At 37.0% G+C, this 20,213-nt stretch overlaps 1 protein-coding gene across 3 annotated transcripts in view; it reads left to right on the forward strand.

The window, feature by feature from the left end:
• Positions 1-13,720, forward strand: part of Tis11 (Tis11 zinc finger protein) — a 41,946-nt gene extending 28,226 nt beyond the window's left edge. For all 3 annotated transcript variants that reach the window (XM_073075771.1, XM_073075778.1, XM_073075786.1), the window contains one exon: positions 10,795-13,720. In XM_073075771.1, coding sequence (XP_072931872.1) covers positions 10,795-11,511 — 717 coding nt within the window. In that variant the 3' untranslated portion in view covers positions 11,512-13,720. The remainder of the gene's footprint in view (positions 1-10,794) is intronic.
• The last annotated feature ends 6,493 nt before the right edge of the window (positions 13,721-20,213 follow it).

A 20,213-nucleotide genomic window follows, 5' to 3' on the forward strand; every position in this document is an offset into this window, starting at 1 on the left:
TGACCTTGCAATGTCGATGCACCAACAAGTCAAACATACTTTGCTAGTCGGACAGCGTCGCCGTTGTTCAAATTGAGTCGCCTATAGCGAGTAGGTTGTGTGAGTCAGTTGCTCTTATCTGTACGAGACCTGTGCACACATCTAAATAAATAAAATCAAAGAGTGTTTGTTACTTACAAATAAAACATACGACTGCGTACAAGGCTTGCTGTTAAGGTTATTATAGAAGGTTACTGTCTTATAAAATTTCAGTTTGTGAAGGACCAGATTTACTGAAACGCTGCTATTGAAAATGAAAATTCTTATTTACTGGTCCAATACAATACGTAACAACACAGGGATACGGATTTTCTAGATTATTTTTTCAGCCAGGCGGAAATGTACATAAACCTAGAAAAACCCAGAAAATTTACCGAGTTTCCTACGCTTATTTATCCTATTTATCTTTCATATAATTAAGGGCATTGACGACATAAAATATCATAGAATAGGAATTCCAGTGAACAAGGTTTGTTACTTAAAACCGAACTAGGTATATGTGTAGTAGCATGTCTCGTAAAAAAATATATAACCTGCGCAGGCGCACGAAGTCGTTGGGTAAGGCCAGTAATAATAATGTAGTCGGATGCTCTCTCACGCAAAACGTACCCAAAGATACTCGTATCTGTAATCTCAGCTTACAGAAGCAAAGGCTTCGCCGCTAATTCGAAACCTGTTCTGCATTATTTACCTACATGCATGTTAACAAAAACAAATTAACAATTGTTGTAATTGCCGCAGAGAACAATACCCCATTAGTTAAATATTTACGTTCTGACAACACGGTTTTAGCGTTCAGAATTACTCAAATGGTCTGATAACGAGTTCATTTTTATGTTATTTAAATTGTCTTAAAACTTTCTAAATGTAGTAGTCGATCGAAGTTAGTGGCAGAACACAATAGGGCTAAATAAGCATTAGTCATAGAGTATTTTCTTTTTATAATCTCTGTGTGAGTCACATACAATTCACGGGGAAAGTGTAGTTGGTAGCGTGACGCAACAATAAAAAATTATGTGGACAAAGGAATTGCAGCAACCATGGATCTGGTTGACGTAAGGGAGGTAACACACGAGCGACAGTTCATGATGAAGACTGTCGCCAACGGTTTTCGATTGTCACGATTGCCTATCGCCAGCGATTACTATCCACGTTCTCTGCTGGTTTGTGTCTGTCGTTAGCGACCTTCACCTACTGCATCCGACTATCAATGACTGTCGCCACTTGTCGTCAGGGATCGCCGTTGACTTTTGTCCGATGCCGAGTTGACGATAGATGACGATGGTCAGCGATAGTCACTGACGACACGCGGCGACAATCGGCAACCGCTGTCAACATAAATTGTCGTTCATGTATTAGTTTCCTAAGGGCCACTGGTATATGTTTCTAATGATCGCCGCTAATGACTCGATGTCACGTCGCTCGTAACTCTTTAATATTATGGAAACGAAGCGTCATCGTTACGCGTATTTGACTACGCATTTAATTAACGAAAATAACTTATAAGCAGCTTTGGATGTCTGCTTAATAGTCTTGGCGACCTTTAAGCTTAATGTGAATATAACATTTTGATGTCTTAAAAAGCAATGACGTGTTTGGAGCTACATCTTTTCGTCAATAAAAAAAAAAGAATCTCCGTAAATCTCATCGTTTCACAGCTTTTAATCCGGAATACACGCAAGTAACAAATGAAACGCCATCAATTACATTTAAGTATCGAGTAAATAAACGCGTGGTCTTATAAACGTGTTTATTTTAAAATTACAAACCGACCGACACTTGAATTTATTAATGAAAACGTACTGGAAGCGGAGTCATTGTTGACCGCCGGCTCGTGAGCAACAGTGTTTACTTGTTCAGTTCTGCAAATCGGCGGCGGGCATCGTGTTGTTGCATCTATAAATAAGGAGGTGCTAAAAGCGGCCCGACCGGGGGACGTGCTTCCTCTGCTTTGAGCGGCCGAGGGGTAAACACGGTCGAGTTGAACGAAGCCCTTTGTTGACACTCGCTTTACGGCTCCGCAGTCTGCCTGGGCCCGGCCGCTCCACCTCGTCGCGAGCTTTATGGCCAAGGATGCGAGTTTGGGACATTGTCGATATGAATATCGATATTAATTTTTCAATAATGACTATATCGATAATTCCATTACTCCAATTAGCGATATAGGGATTATTGACTTCTTTTTTGTCCGACAAATTTGCTAAATAATCAATTTTAATGAACTCCTATTAAATTGACTAACGTTTCAATATCACTTTTTTCATATGATAAAAACAATATCGTTTGGGAAATTGATTCTATATCGATATTAATATCAGTATAGTGTATTCGATATTATCAATCATATCGATATGTCGCTACATCCCTATTTATGGCGCGCGCGCAATAAACAACGAACAAGTGACGGTGCGCCAGTGTTGCCAAGACTGACTTATTTCCCCTTATGTATAAAAGTAATTAAATAAAACTCCTGTTGACACTGATTTTTATCTGTCGACCTGTTGATCATTATTGAATTATATTGAAAGGGTATTTACTCGATTTGGAAACTTGAAGTTGAAATATCTACAAACTTCCTACATTTATATCCCCGGTAGGTACAGAACTTAAGGCATAGGAAAACCTTGAGTTAGTTTGAATGCTTGAATCAGTATTTATTTTAATGACTAACTTAATAAAGTCCTTAGTGACTTTATGTGATAACTTTTTGACTCATCATCTTTACAAAAGGATTTTACTTTATTTTTATTAGCTCTTGGTTTGACTATGGGGACACATCCTTTTGTATTTAGTATTTCTTTTGTATCTTTTTCCTTATATAAACAGAGGTAGCAAGAAGAAAATATCTATGATTGATTTCAAATAGGAATCCTGCCTATCGGTCTATTGGCAGCACTCATTTCAACTTAGACACTCATATTTCGTAAAATGTACTTTCTATAATTGTGCAATTATTATAGTGCTATATACGTACTTATCTCGCACCCATCAGAATGTTGATTTCCTTACTGTCTACCATACATGTCAACGAACTTAGCAACAATATGTAATAACATGCATTGCGCGGTGGTCCACGTAATTAATGTGTTGTAGAATTAATTTAAACGCCGAACAACGATGTCCACATTATAATTCTCGAAATAGGTCTACGTGATTTCCTGTTTGCGCGGAGATTCTAAATACAAAACGTTTCTATTGTTTCGTATAAATAATAACCAGAAACAATCGTTCGGTGAGTATTCAAATAAAGATGAGCGAGCGACATGTGATGGCATTTTTACCATAGCCGGTCGTTCGTGTATTGCAATCACGCCGGGCGGCCATCTGCATGCGCGATGTACGCCGCGCGTCCGGTCTTACTCATCTAAGTGGCTGTTCACACGTACCACAACTACGCGACTACCACATGACAACAACTGCGTGTGGGTGAAAATTTATATGAATATTTTTTGTTGTAAGTTTGAAGTGGTAAACTAATATGCAGTTCTTTTGATAGTAGATTGTGACTATCCGTGGATATTTGCATGGTCTTCTCATGAGTAAATCAGCCGACATCCACTTTTCCTTTCGTCCCCTGTTGAATCATACTCATTGGCGCCTTTCGTTCGTTTCATTGGAACAATATTTTGCCGTCTAAATTATGACCGGTACTGACCAAATTACAACCACAAGGCAATTAAGAGTAACCTCGCGCATAAGATATTGGTAAAACCATCACACACACGTTTCTGTAGTTTATGTAACACAGCTATGAAAGCTCCAGCGACGCCATACATGTAACCGCTTCTTACAGACACTGTCACTACCCTGTGTTGTCGTTGTGGTAAGTGTGTATACGCCCTAACAGTAGCTAACTATGTATAATATCCCAGTCACTGTTGGTAACCTCTAGATAACGTCGTGAAGTACTCCCAGCGTCAACTACATTCCACTTTACAAATAATCACATTATCATTACTTGTAGCGCGACAAATTTTCCAAATGACGCGGCTGAATAAATATGAAAAGATTGATAGAAAGGTTTAATGGACTTAAAATAGTTCAAGTACTTTGGGTAGCATGCATTAGTTATGTAGGAGAATAATGATTGGAATTTATTATGCTTATTGTACAATAGATCTATGTATAGAAGCAAAATAAATAAGATTTAAATGTGTTAAACTATTTACCTATATAGGTCTTCAATTGAGTTTTTTGTAAGTGAGCGTTAACTACACCAGCGATACACAGTGGGTTCCGGGTTCGATCCCCGGTCAGACACATCAAAATGATGTATTTAGATTTCTGGGTCTGGGTGTTTGTGTAATCGTGTATGTTTATAGCACGCACGACACAGGAAAAATTTAGGGCTATGACTTTAGGAAGCGTTATTGTATTTACTGGGATCTTACCGTACTAGTTTTTATGTCGTAACTTAAGAATTAATGAGGTTTCTGTATTTTTATCGAATGAGAGCAACACTACTTAACCTCTCACCTTCATTATTAAACCTGTTATAGTGACGTGTTATTTAAGCGCTATTTTAAACTTCCTACCTAACTTCAGATAAGCTGACGCCTATAAAATCCAGTTTGAGTACAACGCAACATAATAAACCCGTCCTCAATATTTTAAGATGTCTCGTTGGCTATAAACGTCTATTAATCGTTCCCCAGCACAAGTAATTAACAAATGTTCATTCCAATTATGTTTCCATTCATTTTTTAATCTCTGTGGGAGGGCAGTGCTTCGTTAAATTGTCACTTCTCTTATTTCAGACTAATTACCGTGTTACAGTTACAATTAAGCTATTGTTTGAAGCTTTTAGATGTAACTTTTAAGATTAGCAAGTTGATGTTGTAGCATTTTATGTAATGCATTACGGAAGGGATTACTTATAATTTTGGAAACAAGATGATTATGTAGGTATACCTCAAATTGGCTGCCTTTTATGAAAGTTGTTGTAGTAGTGTAAAACAATATTTACCTAATTATATTTATATCTTATTGCTAAACAAACATTTCTGAGATACTTGAAGTACAACGTTTCACGTCAAAATAAATATTTAGCAAGAATATGTGTCGTATTCAAACCACAGTGTTGATAAATTGATTCTTTGTTTCGAAAGTTATGTTATAGTATAGTTATAATATAAGATTCTAAGAATATGTTATTTTAAAAGTTCGTAAACTTTAAGCTGGACTGCTTTGTTCTGGTTCAAAGGGCTGAAAGAAACAAGTACACTTTTAAAGGATGTTCAAATTATTAAAAGTCCGTCTGCTCCGTCCGTCAATAATGAATACATAAGAAGAAATAAAAACAACTTCAATATAGTTACCCTCACATCATTATGATGTGGCGTACAATTTGTTATTGTTATTACATTTAATAACAGTATAAACGTCGGAGTTTTGTTATATATCTAGAACAGTTGTCCAGTTGTGGTCATGCGTCATTTGTACAATAACTGTACTACCAGACATCGGTAAGTGCGCACTGTCACCAGCTGAATCATAATGTTGTAATAACCATTGTTTAGGATGTTAAATGCTCACGTATACTATAATTTTAACGTCTAACAAACACCCAAGTTTTTACCAATAGGGGTAGTAGAAATAGAGGTAGTAGAATCCTTCGTGATTCGACTCCGGATGCACCGCTGCCGAATCTTATAACATCATTGTTAAACGGTGCTGTTTTCTGCTTCGATGGATGTGGTATAAGACATACATACGAGGTGTTCGAACTTCCTCAGGAGAACTTAGTACTCACTTGTGACCGGCCTCAGATAGGATTATCCTATCTTAGGTAAGGCAATCTTCCTGTTAATGATGTCCATGAGCTACACTGACCACTTACCATCATTTGTACTGCATACTCGTTTGCTACGTCAATATTATAAACAAAAATATCCTATTAGCAGGCACGGAACGCGTCGAAAATATTACATTAGCTAACAACCGTTTTATGATCGTTACGTGTTTAGTCTTCTAATTACGTATTTACCACTTGTATCAACATAATATCTACCAATACCATAAAATAACAATCATATTAATATACAAAGAATAATAGTAGGTACGTTATTCTCGTCGAGACCATCTGCTTTCCTTATATGCAAATCAAAATAAACAATGATTTTATACAAGGCTAAGGGGGCGAGAGAAATACACAAAGGTTAATGGCTATATCGCCATTATTGGGAGGTTGTTGGTAAGACGTCGCGAGGGGACCACAGCATCTCCTCGTTGGTTATTTTCGCGCAATCATTCAATAAACATGATGGGACCAATCGACAAGACCCTCGGCTTGCTCCTCAGAGAAATGGATCAATTTTGATTGCCGACAACTCACGTTTATTTAGTTCATATCGTTGATACGGGAGGGTATGACAATGTAAGATAATAAAATGTTAAGTGAGAAATAACTTGTACTAGTGTGTGAACCGATAGCATTGTTGAGTGCTCTTTCAAAAGTTCATCATGTACAAACATGCTTAAGGCTTAATGTTTCTTTAATCTTCCCTTTAAATACTCCCAAAGGGCTATCTCTTCTTCTCTGTAATCAGCTGTACCAATTATCACTTATTGTGTGTACAATTGAGCCTGTATGACTTGTTGCCATATTTAACCAAAGTTTGTATGGCGTCAATAGCAACAGTTCTTTATATTCTTTAGGATATACGGAATGGTTCATTTTGTTCAAAAAATAATTACACCGCGAATTATGGTTCCTCCTTAATACTAATCGTCAGGGTTTTCTTTGTACTCTTGATATTGTTATTTCTTCTTTCTTCCGTCCAAATATTACGAAGCGCTCATTGTCCGGCATATATGGTCGCCAAGACGTTACAAGCCATTAAAAGTTCATTTAAATATAGAACGCATTTGATTAGAAGCAATTAACGTTCAATTAAGCTACGAGTATCCTCTTGTTTGTGTTACGTCGCTGTATCAATTGTCGCGAGACAGTCTCCGTAATGGCTCGAGTTCATTCTCGTCGTATCGTGTTACAGGAAACCATGTATAAAAGGCAACATGCCCTAATAAAACTACCGCCATGTTAAATTATGATTTAAAACGATTAGTCGCCAAGACAGCCAAGCATACGAACGGGATCTTTGTTACGTACGAACAATTATTTGAATTGTTAAATTCGTTCTCTTTACCGTTTTAAATCTGCTGAAACCAGTAACCTGAATCCGTATTTCTTTGTTAGCGTGGTGCCGTTGGCCTCGTGTGTTATGAAAAAAGATCATTTTTAGCAGGACCTCGCGCACACTCAACTGACAACAATAATAAGGTGTAAATTTTTCTGATTGCATACGTAAACATACGTACCATGCGGTGTTATGGGAGTACAGAAAGGTCGATGAACTATCAGTGTTGTATGTTTTTATTGTTATTTTTTATCTTTTTAATTAAGTATAATGTTCTATCTTTACTCAAGACATAATTTTATGACGATATGTATAGTAAAAAAATGAAAGGCAATTTAGAATATAATGGTAATTAAAATTTAATGGTTTATATAATACTTTTTTTAATTTAATATAAAAATTTAATTATTCATAGGAAAAACTGTGTTGTAACAATAGTAGCATTTTCAATACATATAAAGTTAAGTTTAGGTAACACATCATACTGTAACTAAATTAAAAGATTATCTACATATTTATTAAAGTACGCAATGCTATTTCGATTAATAATTTATAGGTATGTACATACGAATGTCGCAAGACATAGCTTAGTATATATAAACTATGCACCTAAGATCGTGTCGTGGCCAGCTTCGATGCGCCGAGTGCATGTTAAGGCTGCGACGGTACCTCTTATGTTAGCAACGATTACGTAGCCCCTCGCTGCACCGATGTTATCACTAACACTTATGTAATTCCAAAACTAAACGTCACTTCTTTTGAATTGTAAACGCAAACGCAGCTAGTGCGTACGCGACCTTATCTTAAGTCGTTGGCCTCTGTTCGCAATAAATCTCTGAATAGCCCACGAACGTTTACTCTTCAATATTCATAAACTGTCGGTAATTTTGGAAGCTTGTGTCATCGTTAAGTACTTGGTAATGGATGGTAATGGAAAACTAAAAAAATACGTTAATACAAAACGATTTATCACGAAAATTCTGTGAACACACGAATATTATTAATGAGCGTCGTTTTCAAATTAATGGTTACATCGTAGTATTAAACATTATGGCATAATGGAACTTATAGCTAACATGTAATGAACAGTACAAACAAATGGAAACGGCCGCGTGTTCGCCGCGTTGACACAATCACACGCTAATAAAAATATCACACATGACGCCCGAGTCTGCTCTTTGGAAATTTCTTACACTACACTAACAGGTATTACTCAAAATAGTATTTACTAACACACCCTCTATTAGTTTCTTGCGCGGCATACGTGTAAATTGTTGGCGTGGTGTCCGACCGGGCTAATGGGTACGTGTGTTATTATAATAAACGCCCGCAATCGCCCGTGAGGCGGTTCGCCTCTGATTGCCCTTAGTTTCGAACGCAACGACCGCGGCCATTTGAAATCGACAGTGATTACAATTTTCCCTGGAGCTCTGTTGCGCGGGCGCAACGTCCGATGGAAAGCAGCGCTTAACCAATGTTCCGCTCTGATAACTCTCTAATTACGCTTCAGTCACCGTTTTCCTTCAACACTTGCCGGCCGCGGAGTTAACCCCTGGCTTTTCACTGCAACATTTCACCCGCGAATGAGCCGCTCGTTTGTTTGCTACACTTTCGCATTTGACGTCTCGTCGTTCATATTGTTACCTCGGACAGGAATATATTGTACACCATAAATTCCCAACGTCGCTTTCCGACGTTTTCGGAGTAGAACGACGACGTTTCTTTGTCTACGCAGCGGTCATTTTTAAACTCGCCTTAAAACGTCGTTAGTTAAATACCTTAAGCTTTAGTATATACGTCCAGATGTATATACTAAAGTTACTTCGTAAATTCTACGTATGTTGAAAAGAGAATCAATTAACTCGCCGAGTTCCCATACAGCCGCAGACGTGGCACGCAGCATTTACTATCGCTTGTTACTTATTGCATTGCTCACTAAGACAACAATGGATACTTTTGCACCACTAAAAGCATTCGTGTGTAATTGTTTGCCTTCCGTTCACTTGTAAACGCGATACATAATAATAAAATGTGTTTCTTTAGAACGCTTGCGGGTAGACTGTTTACATTAAATGTTCTACTCTTGGGAAACGGATGGCAAATAATATCGAAGCTACATGTAAATTATAATATAATTACAGTAGATACGACAACGGCTCAAGGCGATTGCGTACATCAGTGTATAACCGATAGCTCAGCATAATAATTTGTTGTATTCCAAAACACAAGTGTTTGCGTGTTTACGATCCCCGGACGAGGCAGAGGCGAATAGAATATACAATGACGTGTCATTCACATCGATTGAGGCCGCATACAAGATGCGGTATCATACATTATGTATAGTGCCTATGTTCCGTGTAGCGTTCTTATCCGACCTTCGTACCTGTCATCTTGTTACCACTCTAAATCGATCTTTACTGTCGAAAATTCCGCTAAATTGTTTCCAAATAGAAAACTGTCTAACTTTATACGGATTTTGCACTTAATAGTCATATTTTCGAATGCGGTTAAATCTACTTATTGTTACAAATGATGTGCTGCATTTCATTTGTAGTTGTCACTTTGTCATATAAGTATAGGTATTTTGACACGATAATAGCTTTGATACCGACATAGTAAATAATGATGAAAAACAAAATATAAATATTAGCTTTGTGATGATATTTTTATATGTTATGTAACTGGCAAATAAAGAGTGGCAAATAAAAATAAGTATTAATAACTGCTAGTATTTTTTACAAAGGCAAATCAATTGGAATAGTCGCACTAACTATATATGAATGACTTGAAGTAACGAGTAATGTGAAGCACATGCGTGAGAAGGCGCGGACGCGGACGCTACGAGGAGAGCGTCGCCGCTCCGCTCGCCGAACAATAGTGCACAATCACCGCGATTGTCACTACTGCGTGCCGTGTCAACTGCCTCTCACGTGGACACCAGCATTGTTATGGTGATGTCTCCTAGCCAAGTTCGACGATCTGTAAAACAAAAGAAAGCCCCCACATTTGCATCTTTTTTAACAATTCCTTTACAACCAGAACGCGTCATGTAATATCAGTGGAGCCGGGGATGTTTACCGAAATAAATAATTCACGACAGGATGCCGGACGGCCGAAGCCATTAAAATTCGACTCACCCTGGGGATCTAACAGTCCTATTTAGGGCTCAGTTAATTGGAAATATTAAACATTTTAACGTTAAAGGCATTTTTAAATAGAAGACGTGCCCGAGCAGGTAGATGACAAAACCAGCCACTAGGGAACTTTTTGTTAACTACAGCAGGTACGCGACCCTTCTCACCAGATTGTGTACGTTTTTTCTATAGAATTGGGAATTTTTAAAAGGAAAAATTGTACTTTTACGAATAAGGGTCGAGATTGTTGTTATATGCCTCGAAAGGTTTTTATGTTGCACGTGTTAAAATTACATTTCGCATTTAAACGAAAATTCGTCCAACAACAAATAAAGGACTACACACTATGTGGTGATTTTAGATACGGAACGTTTTATGTGTCTTTACACATAGGGTTAATAAAAGATAACGTTTTTAATTCCTAGGTTTAATTTGATGTCTTAATTTTATTTAATTAACCGAAATTTTATTTTCTATTTCAGAACCAAACTCGACCAGTGCAGACGATGAGTGCCACACTGAACGGCGCACTGGGGCCCGTGGGCACCGGCACCGTGTCCAACGGCGTCGGCTGGGAGCAGCATCCAGTGCTGGCAAGAGCTGCCTCAGTGCCTGCACATCGCGCACTCGCCGGCCTGCTCGACCGCCTTGGACATCGCCGTCTCGAACGCACCACCAGCGAGCCCGCGCCGCCACCGCCCGCCACCAGCCGTTACAAGACCGAACTGTGCAGACCATTCGAAGAGGCGGGAGTCTGCAAATACGGTGACAAGTGCCAATTCGCTCACGGTGTACGCGAACTCCGCAATCTTCAGCGCCACCCTAAATATAAAACTGAACTGTGCCGCACGTTCCACTCGGTCGGCTTCTGCCCCTATGGACCTAGATGCCATTTCGTCCACAACGCTGAGGAGGCGAGACGCCGTGAGCCGACATCGCCTGGAGGCTCGTTGGCGTCTTTGTCGTCTGGTGGTTCGATGGCATCGTACATGAGCGACGGATCCCGCTCGCCGCGCTCCCCGCATTCGCCGTTGGCTCCTCAATCACCGCTGGCACCGCACTCTCCGCCCGCGATGTCGCCGCCCGCTCACGCCACTGCCTTCGCATTCCGCCGCACGCACTCGCCAGACCCCGAGGAGGAGCGACTGCCCGTGTTCAACCGCCTCTCGTCGGCCTTCGGCGATCTCGTGATCGCCTAAACCGACATGACCGCCTAGTCCTAAGTTAACAATCCGAGCGTAGCGTATAAGGATCGTCCGTCACCTTAGTGCCTACTCGACGTCTTCCAACCAGCGCCCGAGCGCCGTCCCGCTCGCCGCGCCTCGCGCCCGCACACCCGCTCAACGAATGATCTCCAGTTTGCCGATGTTCTTTTACTACTTTGCCCTGTAATATTGTAAAGTTAGTGTACACTGGCGTCTCGAAAGTTTGCGGTGTGAATATAATGGTATGCATCTTTTAGTTATCGTCACGCACTTGTATATGGCACCTTATATTATTAGATATTTATTGTGTAGCTCGCGGAAGTCTTCCCGATGCGATCCTCCGCCGAGCGGTGTCTGTGTAAAGTTAGATTATAGAAACATTTTATTTATTTCGTACTGCCTATCCGCGCTCGGTACCGTACCGCGAGAAGGCGCTCGTGATCTATATTTAAGGATTTAAGGTAATAATTTATTATTTATTTCGAGTCTCTTTAACTGTAATAATTATTTTATAGCTGCGATGCCGCACCGCATACGGACGAGGCACGCGTCGACGGGACGTGGCTCGTTACTGATTAGTGATTACTGAATACCCTCAGCCCGGCTGATTCTATTGCAAGAAATTACACTACCAGGCGTCCAACACTACCGGAGACGTTAAATAGAATCAGTCGTCGCCGACCTCGGGAGCGCTGTTGGCTTCATTCTCTCGTAAAAAAATGTAAAATAATTGTAAACAGTTGGTCCGAACAGCTCAACTGTCGATGCTCCCGTGTTTCTCAAACTGCTGGCATGCTCGCTCGGTGTTCGAAGGTTAACCGACACAGCTAGTTATATCGATCACGCAGCACACTCCAAAAGCACGGGGCGATCCTGCGGCGCGCCGCCTCAAGCGGCTCGTCTGCGAGGATTTTTCCTTTTTGCGTCGAACGAGGAGGGCGAGCGAGCTCAAACCTGTTTGAAGTTTTGGTGATTGTTTTTTTCGTCCTCGCGCCCGCACTCTCGAGTCCCTCTCGCTTCGGCGCACGACGAGATCGCGTCCGGACCTACGCAAAAAATGACAGAAATCGGAGAATGCGCCTGCCGAACTCCCGAGATATCGTACCAATATACATGTATGAAAATATAAGCTACTACTTTAATAGTATATAAATAAAAAAATATAGGACGGCGGAGAGGCGCCGGGCGGCGGACCCCCCTTCCCCTCGCGCTTCCACGCCGCGCGCGCGCCTCTCACAATCAGTGCCTTTTACTTTATAACAAAATAAATCGATTATAATATTTAATTTTAGTTGACCAAGATAGAATGAATGTTTATTTATTGTCTCCTTTTGAATAAAATATTCAAATTGGCACAGTTATTACTTTTGTACTTTGACAGAGCTAAGTGATTAGTTTCGACGTAGAATAGTTTTTTTTTTCTTTTGAATTTAAAGTGTGATATTTTATAATATTTATATAACAAAGTTTAAAGTTTTAATTAAGGGACCAATGTAAGTGATTAGGAGAAATTCTGATAGAACCAACCGACGGGTACGTGTCGGAACCTCACCGATTGTATCCTAGAACCGGCCACCAGTTGATATTTTTGATACTGACGCATCTATGATTTTGTACTATCAATAAAATAGCATTTAACCATTGTTGGTTTTGTGTTTAATTATTATTGTCTGTAGATAGAATGTGGATGTGGGTGTCCTCAGATTCTATAGTGATTAGTGTCAGATTTCTCCATCTCATAAGGAGTCGCTCCATGGTGACCACTAAAAGATAATAATTTTGTACCTAATGTTAAGTATAGTTTTAAGCGTTTTCATAAAGTTCGCAAATATTATTTATTATCAGTTCATTACGAATTATAAACCATTAAAGCTGATTTATTTAATTTCTTTTGTATTTAAAACGAACATTTAAAAACTACGATTACTTGTAACTTAATGTTAGTTATATAATATCATGAGTCATTTAATATAACAGGCATTAGTTTAAAGCTGTAGTACCTATGTGAGTTGTAATTAAGTATTTAATTTTTTTTAATTTAATTCCAATCTTAAGTTAATCTTTCAATAAAAATGACTACTCTATTCTCTTACGGACAAAACAAATTAAGGCTAAAGCTTGTTTATGACATTTTTCTTTAAGTTTCTTTATTTCCATCTGCATTTCTATTGAATTATAGTCAAAATATGTTATAAACCTCTTTTATTTTTGTTTTTCTTACCCTTGCCTTATCCGTTTCCTTTTTTCCATTATTTTGAACTTGCATGGTAAAATAGTTTATTTTAAGATTCAATCGTAATCATCATCATGTAAATATCTACATATGCGTAATCGTACCTAAGAAATAAAATCATTTTAGATAACTAATTTATTCTAAATAAACGGCATTCTGTAGTTTTAGCTTATAATCTGAATTTAACACACAACACACACACAACTCTGAATTTAATTTAAATTAAAGAACACAAAGATACCTATGGATTAGTAAAGGTATTATATTACATATGAATTGCTTATGCAAAATTACGATATGAATACATCTGCATAAAATTGAAGGTCTGGTACCTAATAATAATTATTACAATTAAAATAAGCAAAGCTGCGATAAAGTATCCCATTACGCATTGATCAATGTACAATTGAATTTCATATGAGAAATGAATTACTTTAAAATGAGATTATTTTTTTAATGATATAAGAGTACTAATTAGTTGTAGGTACACTCGAAAATAGGTAACTGTCGCTCATAGATATATGTAATCAATCCCAAATAGAATTTAAATTCTACCCTAAACCAACCACACATAAAGGCTAAGTTAGAACATATTTTAATGGTGTAACTTCCTTATCACACCGTTCAAACCAGGATAAAGTAGTGAGGCAGGACACTTTTTTAAGATAGGGCTATCATCCCGACTTTATAAAAAGTAAAGCGTTACTTGCCTATGAAAGCGAATGTACCTAAGATGCCGAATCCCGAAGAGTCTTTAAAAATAGCATATTGAGAAAGGTACCTATTGATTAAGGTTAACATTATAATTGGTAAGCATCATAAAAAATATATATAAAGATTTTTAAGCAATCGCTCCAGATTTTAATTTTATTAAGATTAATTACAATATTTTTTTAAACAGTCGCTCCATAATTACAATATTCATAGGGTAGTCATATTTACGAGTATTCACGCGGGATTTTATCCACGTGGTTATTTCATACGAACCGCATTGTACGGGGACCTCGGAGTGAACGAGTTCTGACTGTTACCGTGTTACCAGCCAGTCTTGCAGGGAACGAGTCACATGAGTGATTCATACTTCAAGTAGGTAGTAAGTATTGTTGCTTGTATAATTATAGTAGGTATATATAAAAATCCGTATAATAAATCATTTGCAATGATAGTCTTTTTTAATTAGGATTTATTTTTCATGATTCCAAAACAAAACTTTAGCGTTAGTAATTTTGAATACACGTCTTTTGTAAGGGCTATACCAGTTTTATTGATAATTGAATGAATTAGTATTTGTCCATATCAGTATGGACTTTACTAATTTTTTTTTCAAGAAAATCAGGACCGTATGTTCAATACTGATGGGAGGAACATAATCCTTACTAATCCTTACTAATATTATAAATCCGAAAGTAACTCTGTATGTCTGTCTGTCTGTCTGGTTGTCTCTTCTTCACGCCTAAACCACTGATCCGATTTTAATTAAATTTCGTACAATGATAGTCCGAGACCCGAGAAAGGACATAGGATAGTTTTTATCCCGGAAATCCCACGGGAACTAGGGATGGCTATCTAAGATCGATTAATCGGAGAATCGATCTTTTGGACCAAAAAAATCGATTATTTTAATCGATATTACTGAGGATTGAATCGTAAACTATGCATTTGATCAAGTGATGATCTTTAGCAAAGTGGTTGTCCATGAGCCCACGAAGGTTCCAGAGTTGGTACGACCAATTTTCGCCAGATGGTGCCACTGTCGTTCCAATGAAGGTACGAATTTTCAGTTTTATGTATGTTAGTATGTCGTATTATTTTCTTTTAAACGCGGGCGAAGCCGCGGACAAAAACTAGTAATGTATATATACTTACTATAAATAAATAAATACTTAAACCAACTCAATTAAAATACAATTTAAATATAAACTTTGTTCAAACTTACATTATAAGGGTTAAATAAAATCATAGTAAATTGAATTTGGAAATACCTAATTGGAAATACTTATTAAGTAAGAAGTGATTAATTTGAATTTTATGTGAACCCTGAATTATGTAGGGACATGTCACCTCTAATTTTGTACCTAGGTATAGGAATAAATTTTATATACATTTTGGTAGATTCATGGAAAAAATTATCTTAGTATTTATTTTCTTTAGGAGGCTTTATAAAAGAGGTCCTATTACATCCCAACTATTTAAATGATTTTACAAGGCAAAGCACCTGGGAACGACTTGGATTAGGGTAGGGTTGGATAAGGTTACAAATTAACTTCAAATGGACACCATGATAGCTAACACGATGAAGGTGGAGTCTAGTACATCCAATAAAATAGTATGAAAGAATATCACAATTTTTTTGATGATGACTAACGTGATTATCCTGAGGCGACGTGTCATATTGCATTTGACCCTAACGCCCTTCAACGCTATCCTGAAGTCTCTATGCCGTTAGAATTATTCTCCACTTCCCTTTTTTCTAACTTAGTGACCTTAAAAATATATATAGGCTAGTAGGTAGTTATCAAAATTAACGTTGCGTAACATACATCCAATTTGTTTGTCTGTATGCATAGGTATGTTTGGTTTTACTTCGGATTAAGTCACAAAAAATGTAATTAAAAGTAGTTCTTGCCAATTACATTTTTGCAATATAAATGATGAACACAATCAAAAATGTATGAAGGACCTCTTGACGGGAAGTAGTAAAAGATTTTATTTGTGTTAATAACGTTATCATTATTGGTTAATCTCTCTTGGTGAATAATATTTGCGCTGCCATTACCTACATTCACAAGGCAGAACGTCACGATAATCAAAGAAAAGAAAAATAATGATAAAAAATAATTATTACTATAATAGGCTTGCTTCCTAGAAATTAAATAGAACATTCCTAGAAATTAAATGAGGTGACTTAGTGCTTATATCACAATTCTGATTTTGAAACTAGAGACCTGCAGGAAATAGGTGTGGCGGTGATGCCGTGGGAGTCAAACCACTAAGGGTTCTACCATGGTTCGGTAAGGCTCTCATGTTATGTAGGGTTGATTACAGACTTCCATGATCGGCAGTAGCCACTTACCATCAGCTGGACTGCATTCTCGTTTGCTACTTCTGTATTATAAAAACACAAATTAAAATTAAAATCATATCAGTCCATCCATTCAAATAAATATAAAAAGTCGTTATAAAATAAAAGTAGATTTACATACTACACAGCATTCTTTCAACACATCTAGGTACTTATATCGGCCGATTAATAGCGCCGGCGTAGTTACTTAGTTGGCATCAGATTTTGTTCCTGGAGTTGAGCCGGCAGCTCTGGTAACCCAACACCGAGATAAGCCTGGCCTTGACAAAAACATTCGATAAAACCAAAACGACTCATCGACAACCTACATATTTATTTAACCTTTCTGAATATACTAGTAGCGTCGAAAATAGCGTATCAAATGCAACACTAATAAGCGTAGGAACGAGCGGATGTCATAATCTGAAGCTCGCCGAACCAAATAACGAACATGGTTGAATAAAAAGTTTTAAGTATTACTACTTAATTACCGCTATTAATTCGAATGGCCAAGTAAATAATATGATGATAAAATTAATAAGGTAAAGCATATTAGAATAATTTTAAGTTATTATTATTACACGTTTAAAAATATTAAACAACTTTGGGAAGGACTGAGGTAAAATAGACAAGTTCATAGCTCAAAAACGTAGTAATGACGCACTTTGTAGGTACACTTCAGATAGTAGGCACTCCGGTACTATTTGGTTTTACCTTCGATGAACTATTAGGTAATATTTTATATATAACTTCATACCTAACGTTCCTATATAGTAGGTATACATTATAACGAATAATTGGCATTGTGGTTAAACTATATAGGTACCTAATTTATTTTTAACATAATACCTACAGATAATAAAGTAATACCTATTCTATTATTTAAAATTATAACGGATCTCTTATGTTCACCTTCCTTTATAGCTAAAACTCATATATTCGTTTTTAACAAAAGTAAGTAATGTGCAACAACCAGATATAAATAACTTAAAAAATATGTATTAATGTGTAACACATGAAGCGTTGGCGTATTCAATTACATTGAGTTGCAACACGTGAAGAAATATTCATATTGACTATTTTCTTATACCTACAGACTTTGTACTAATAATGACAGGAATAAATTCTATCAAAGTATTAATTTACATTTTTAATTAAAAGCACTAAATATTGTGTACCTTTGTTAAAGAAGTAGCGAAAGAAATCCTGGTTAAATGGTCATCCATGGACATCAGAATAGAACCAACTTCTGAAGTTAAGTTTGAATGCCAGTTGTAGTCTCTATGTAGCTGGCTACATTGCTATTCGTATTTTCGTCATACCGAAAACCAAATTTCACCGATGTTACCCTTCTATGTATTTCACCTTCGAAGGCCCATCAACAATTGGGAACCCTAGCTGCAGAATTTATTTTTACCTTCAATATGAACAATTATTCTAGTTAGAATTACCTTAGTCAATGGCCTCTTATCGTATTAAGATTTACATATACTATCTTGAAGTCTAAAGGCTACTTTACAGACATCATCGGATGGGTTGTGTACTCATGTTTTATATATGTAGTACCTACTCCTATATAAGTCACACGGTTTTTCCAAGTTAGTCCTTAGCTGGAACAAATCAACGTTTTAAAGAACTTTAGAACATCCGGTTTGGAGAACTTCAGAGTTCTGCCTAAGGCTTTCCACAGATGCATTACATACGATTAATCATATCGGCAGTTGATTACAAAGGTTCATGGGCGGCAGTGGTTTACTATCACGTTGTCTGCACGTTCGTTTGCTTTCATACTATAAAAAAAAACCTTAAACCCCAACTTAACCTATCTGTCACACGAACTCAATCGTACGACGTATCAGTCGACACATATCAAGTATAAGAAAGTAAATACGAGACGCGGTGTTAGTTCAGTGATAATAATAATTGCTGCTGGGTGTATGTGATAAGGGTGTCCATTATCTAATATTTGTACAGCTAACAGTGATTAGATAACGAGTAAGATGCATGGAGTCATGAAGTTACTAAACCATTTACGATGGCCAAGATTAGAGGTGGCATAAACATGATACCATAAGATTGTGCCATGGAAAGGAATACTGGACAGGGTTTTTCCGTCTGAAAATAAAAATAAATGTTGGAATAATACGTTTAGAGTACTATTGTTCGGTGTATGTTTGTTAATTGTACAGTTACAGTTGCATATCTTTGTATTGAGCTTTACAACAAATGAGAAATTACCTAAAAATTCACGTACTTAACTTTCATTGGTACGGCATATCTATGATATGATGATATGATGGTAAATAGGCAGAAAATATCTTATTTTAAAAACTACATATAATAATTTTTAAATTATTAATTACAATTATTAATTAAAATTGTATCATCATCATATTAATTTATGATGGAATGTATGTTATACCTATTATTATGTAGGAACATATAACATACTTAAGCATTAGGTATCTAACTAATAGTTACGTATTTTGTTAGCAGTGTTATTGTAGTATATTACGTGTACGACTTCTCTATTCCTTCAATTATACTTCTTACACATTGGTTTCTATTCCAACACTTTGAGTTATATTTGTTCCTAACAGAATGTTGTATAAGGTTTACGATATCACGATTTCTGTTTACGTAATATTGTCGTAATTCCTAGAATGAATTTTGGTACAACAACGTAAGTATAGTTTAAATTATATCATTTTAGTTAATAGATATCTAACAGTAGGAAGTAGCTACTCGTAGATTTGTATTGGTATAAAAATAATCTAACGAACTATCTACGTAAGGACTTTTAACAGCAATCTGTTAAAAGTGTTTCGCGATTTCTTTCACTTTAAATTTCATTATTAATTTTGGAATTATTAATAGAGTTCAACCCTTCCAATGCAGTACATAACACTAGTAGTACATAGCACTCAATGTAATGCAATTGACGGGAAAATAAACCATTGTTATAAGTCAACACGGCGTGATACATATCCACGCATTATGACTTATTTTATACATGAATGGACTTAACTGAAAGTTATTTATTCTGAAACAACAGCTACAAAGGTGAAATAAAACTGACGGTCACTTTCATTCACTTCCTATGCTAAAGAAATATTTGGAAAGTCACGTTTTTAAGGGTAGTAAAAAGGAAATCACGGAATTTGCATGCCGCTCCGTCGGAACCGGTCGTTCCGTATTTATTTATGGGATTAGACGAAGGGCATACGATATCGATAAGAATTTTTTGTCCCAACAGAACCCGACGCGTTGTATTTGCTTAGAGATACAAGCAATACCATGAGCCGATTTCAGGGTTGAATTTAGTTACCTATTTCATATCCTTCTGTAAATAATTCCAAAAGTAGATTGCGGTGTATTCTGATAAAGACTAATTAAAATCTA

The sequence above is a fragment of the Epargyreus clarus genome, unplaced genomic scaffold (assembly GCF_041222505.1).
Source record: "Epargyreus clarus isolate Ecla_fem2 unplaced genomic scaffold, WU_Ecla_fem_2.2 ptg000001l, whole genome shotgun sequence".
NCBI lineage: Eukaryota > Metazoa > Arthropoda > Insecta > Lepidoptera > Hesperiidae > Epargyreus > Epargyreus clarus.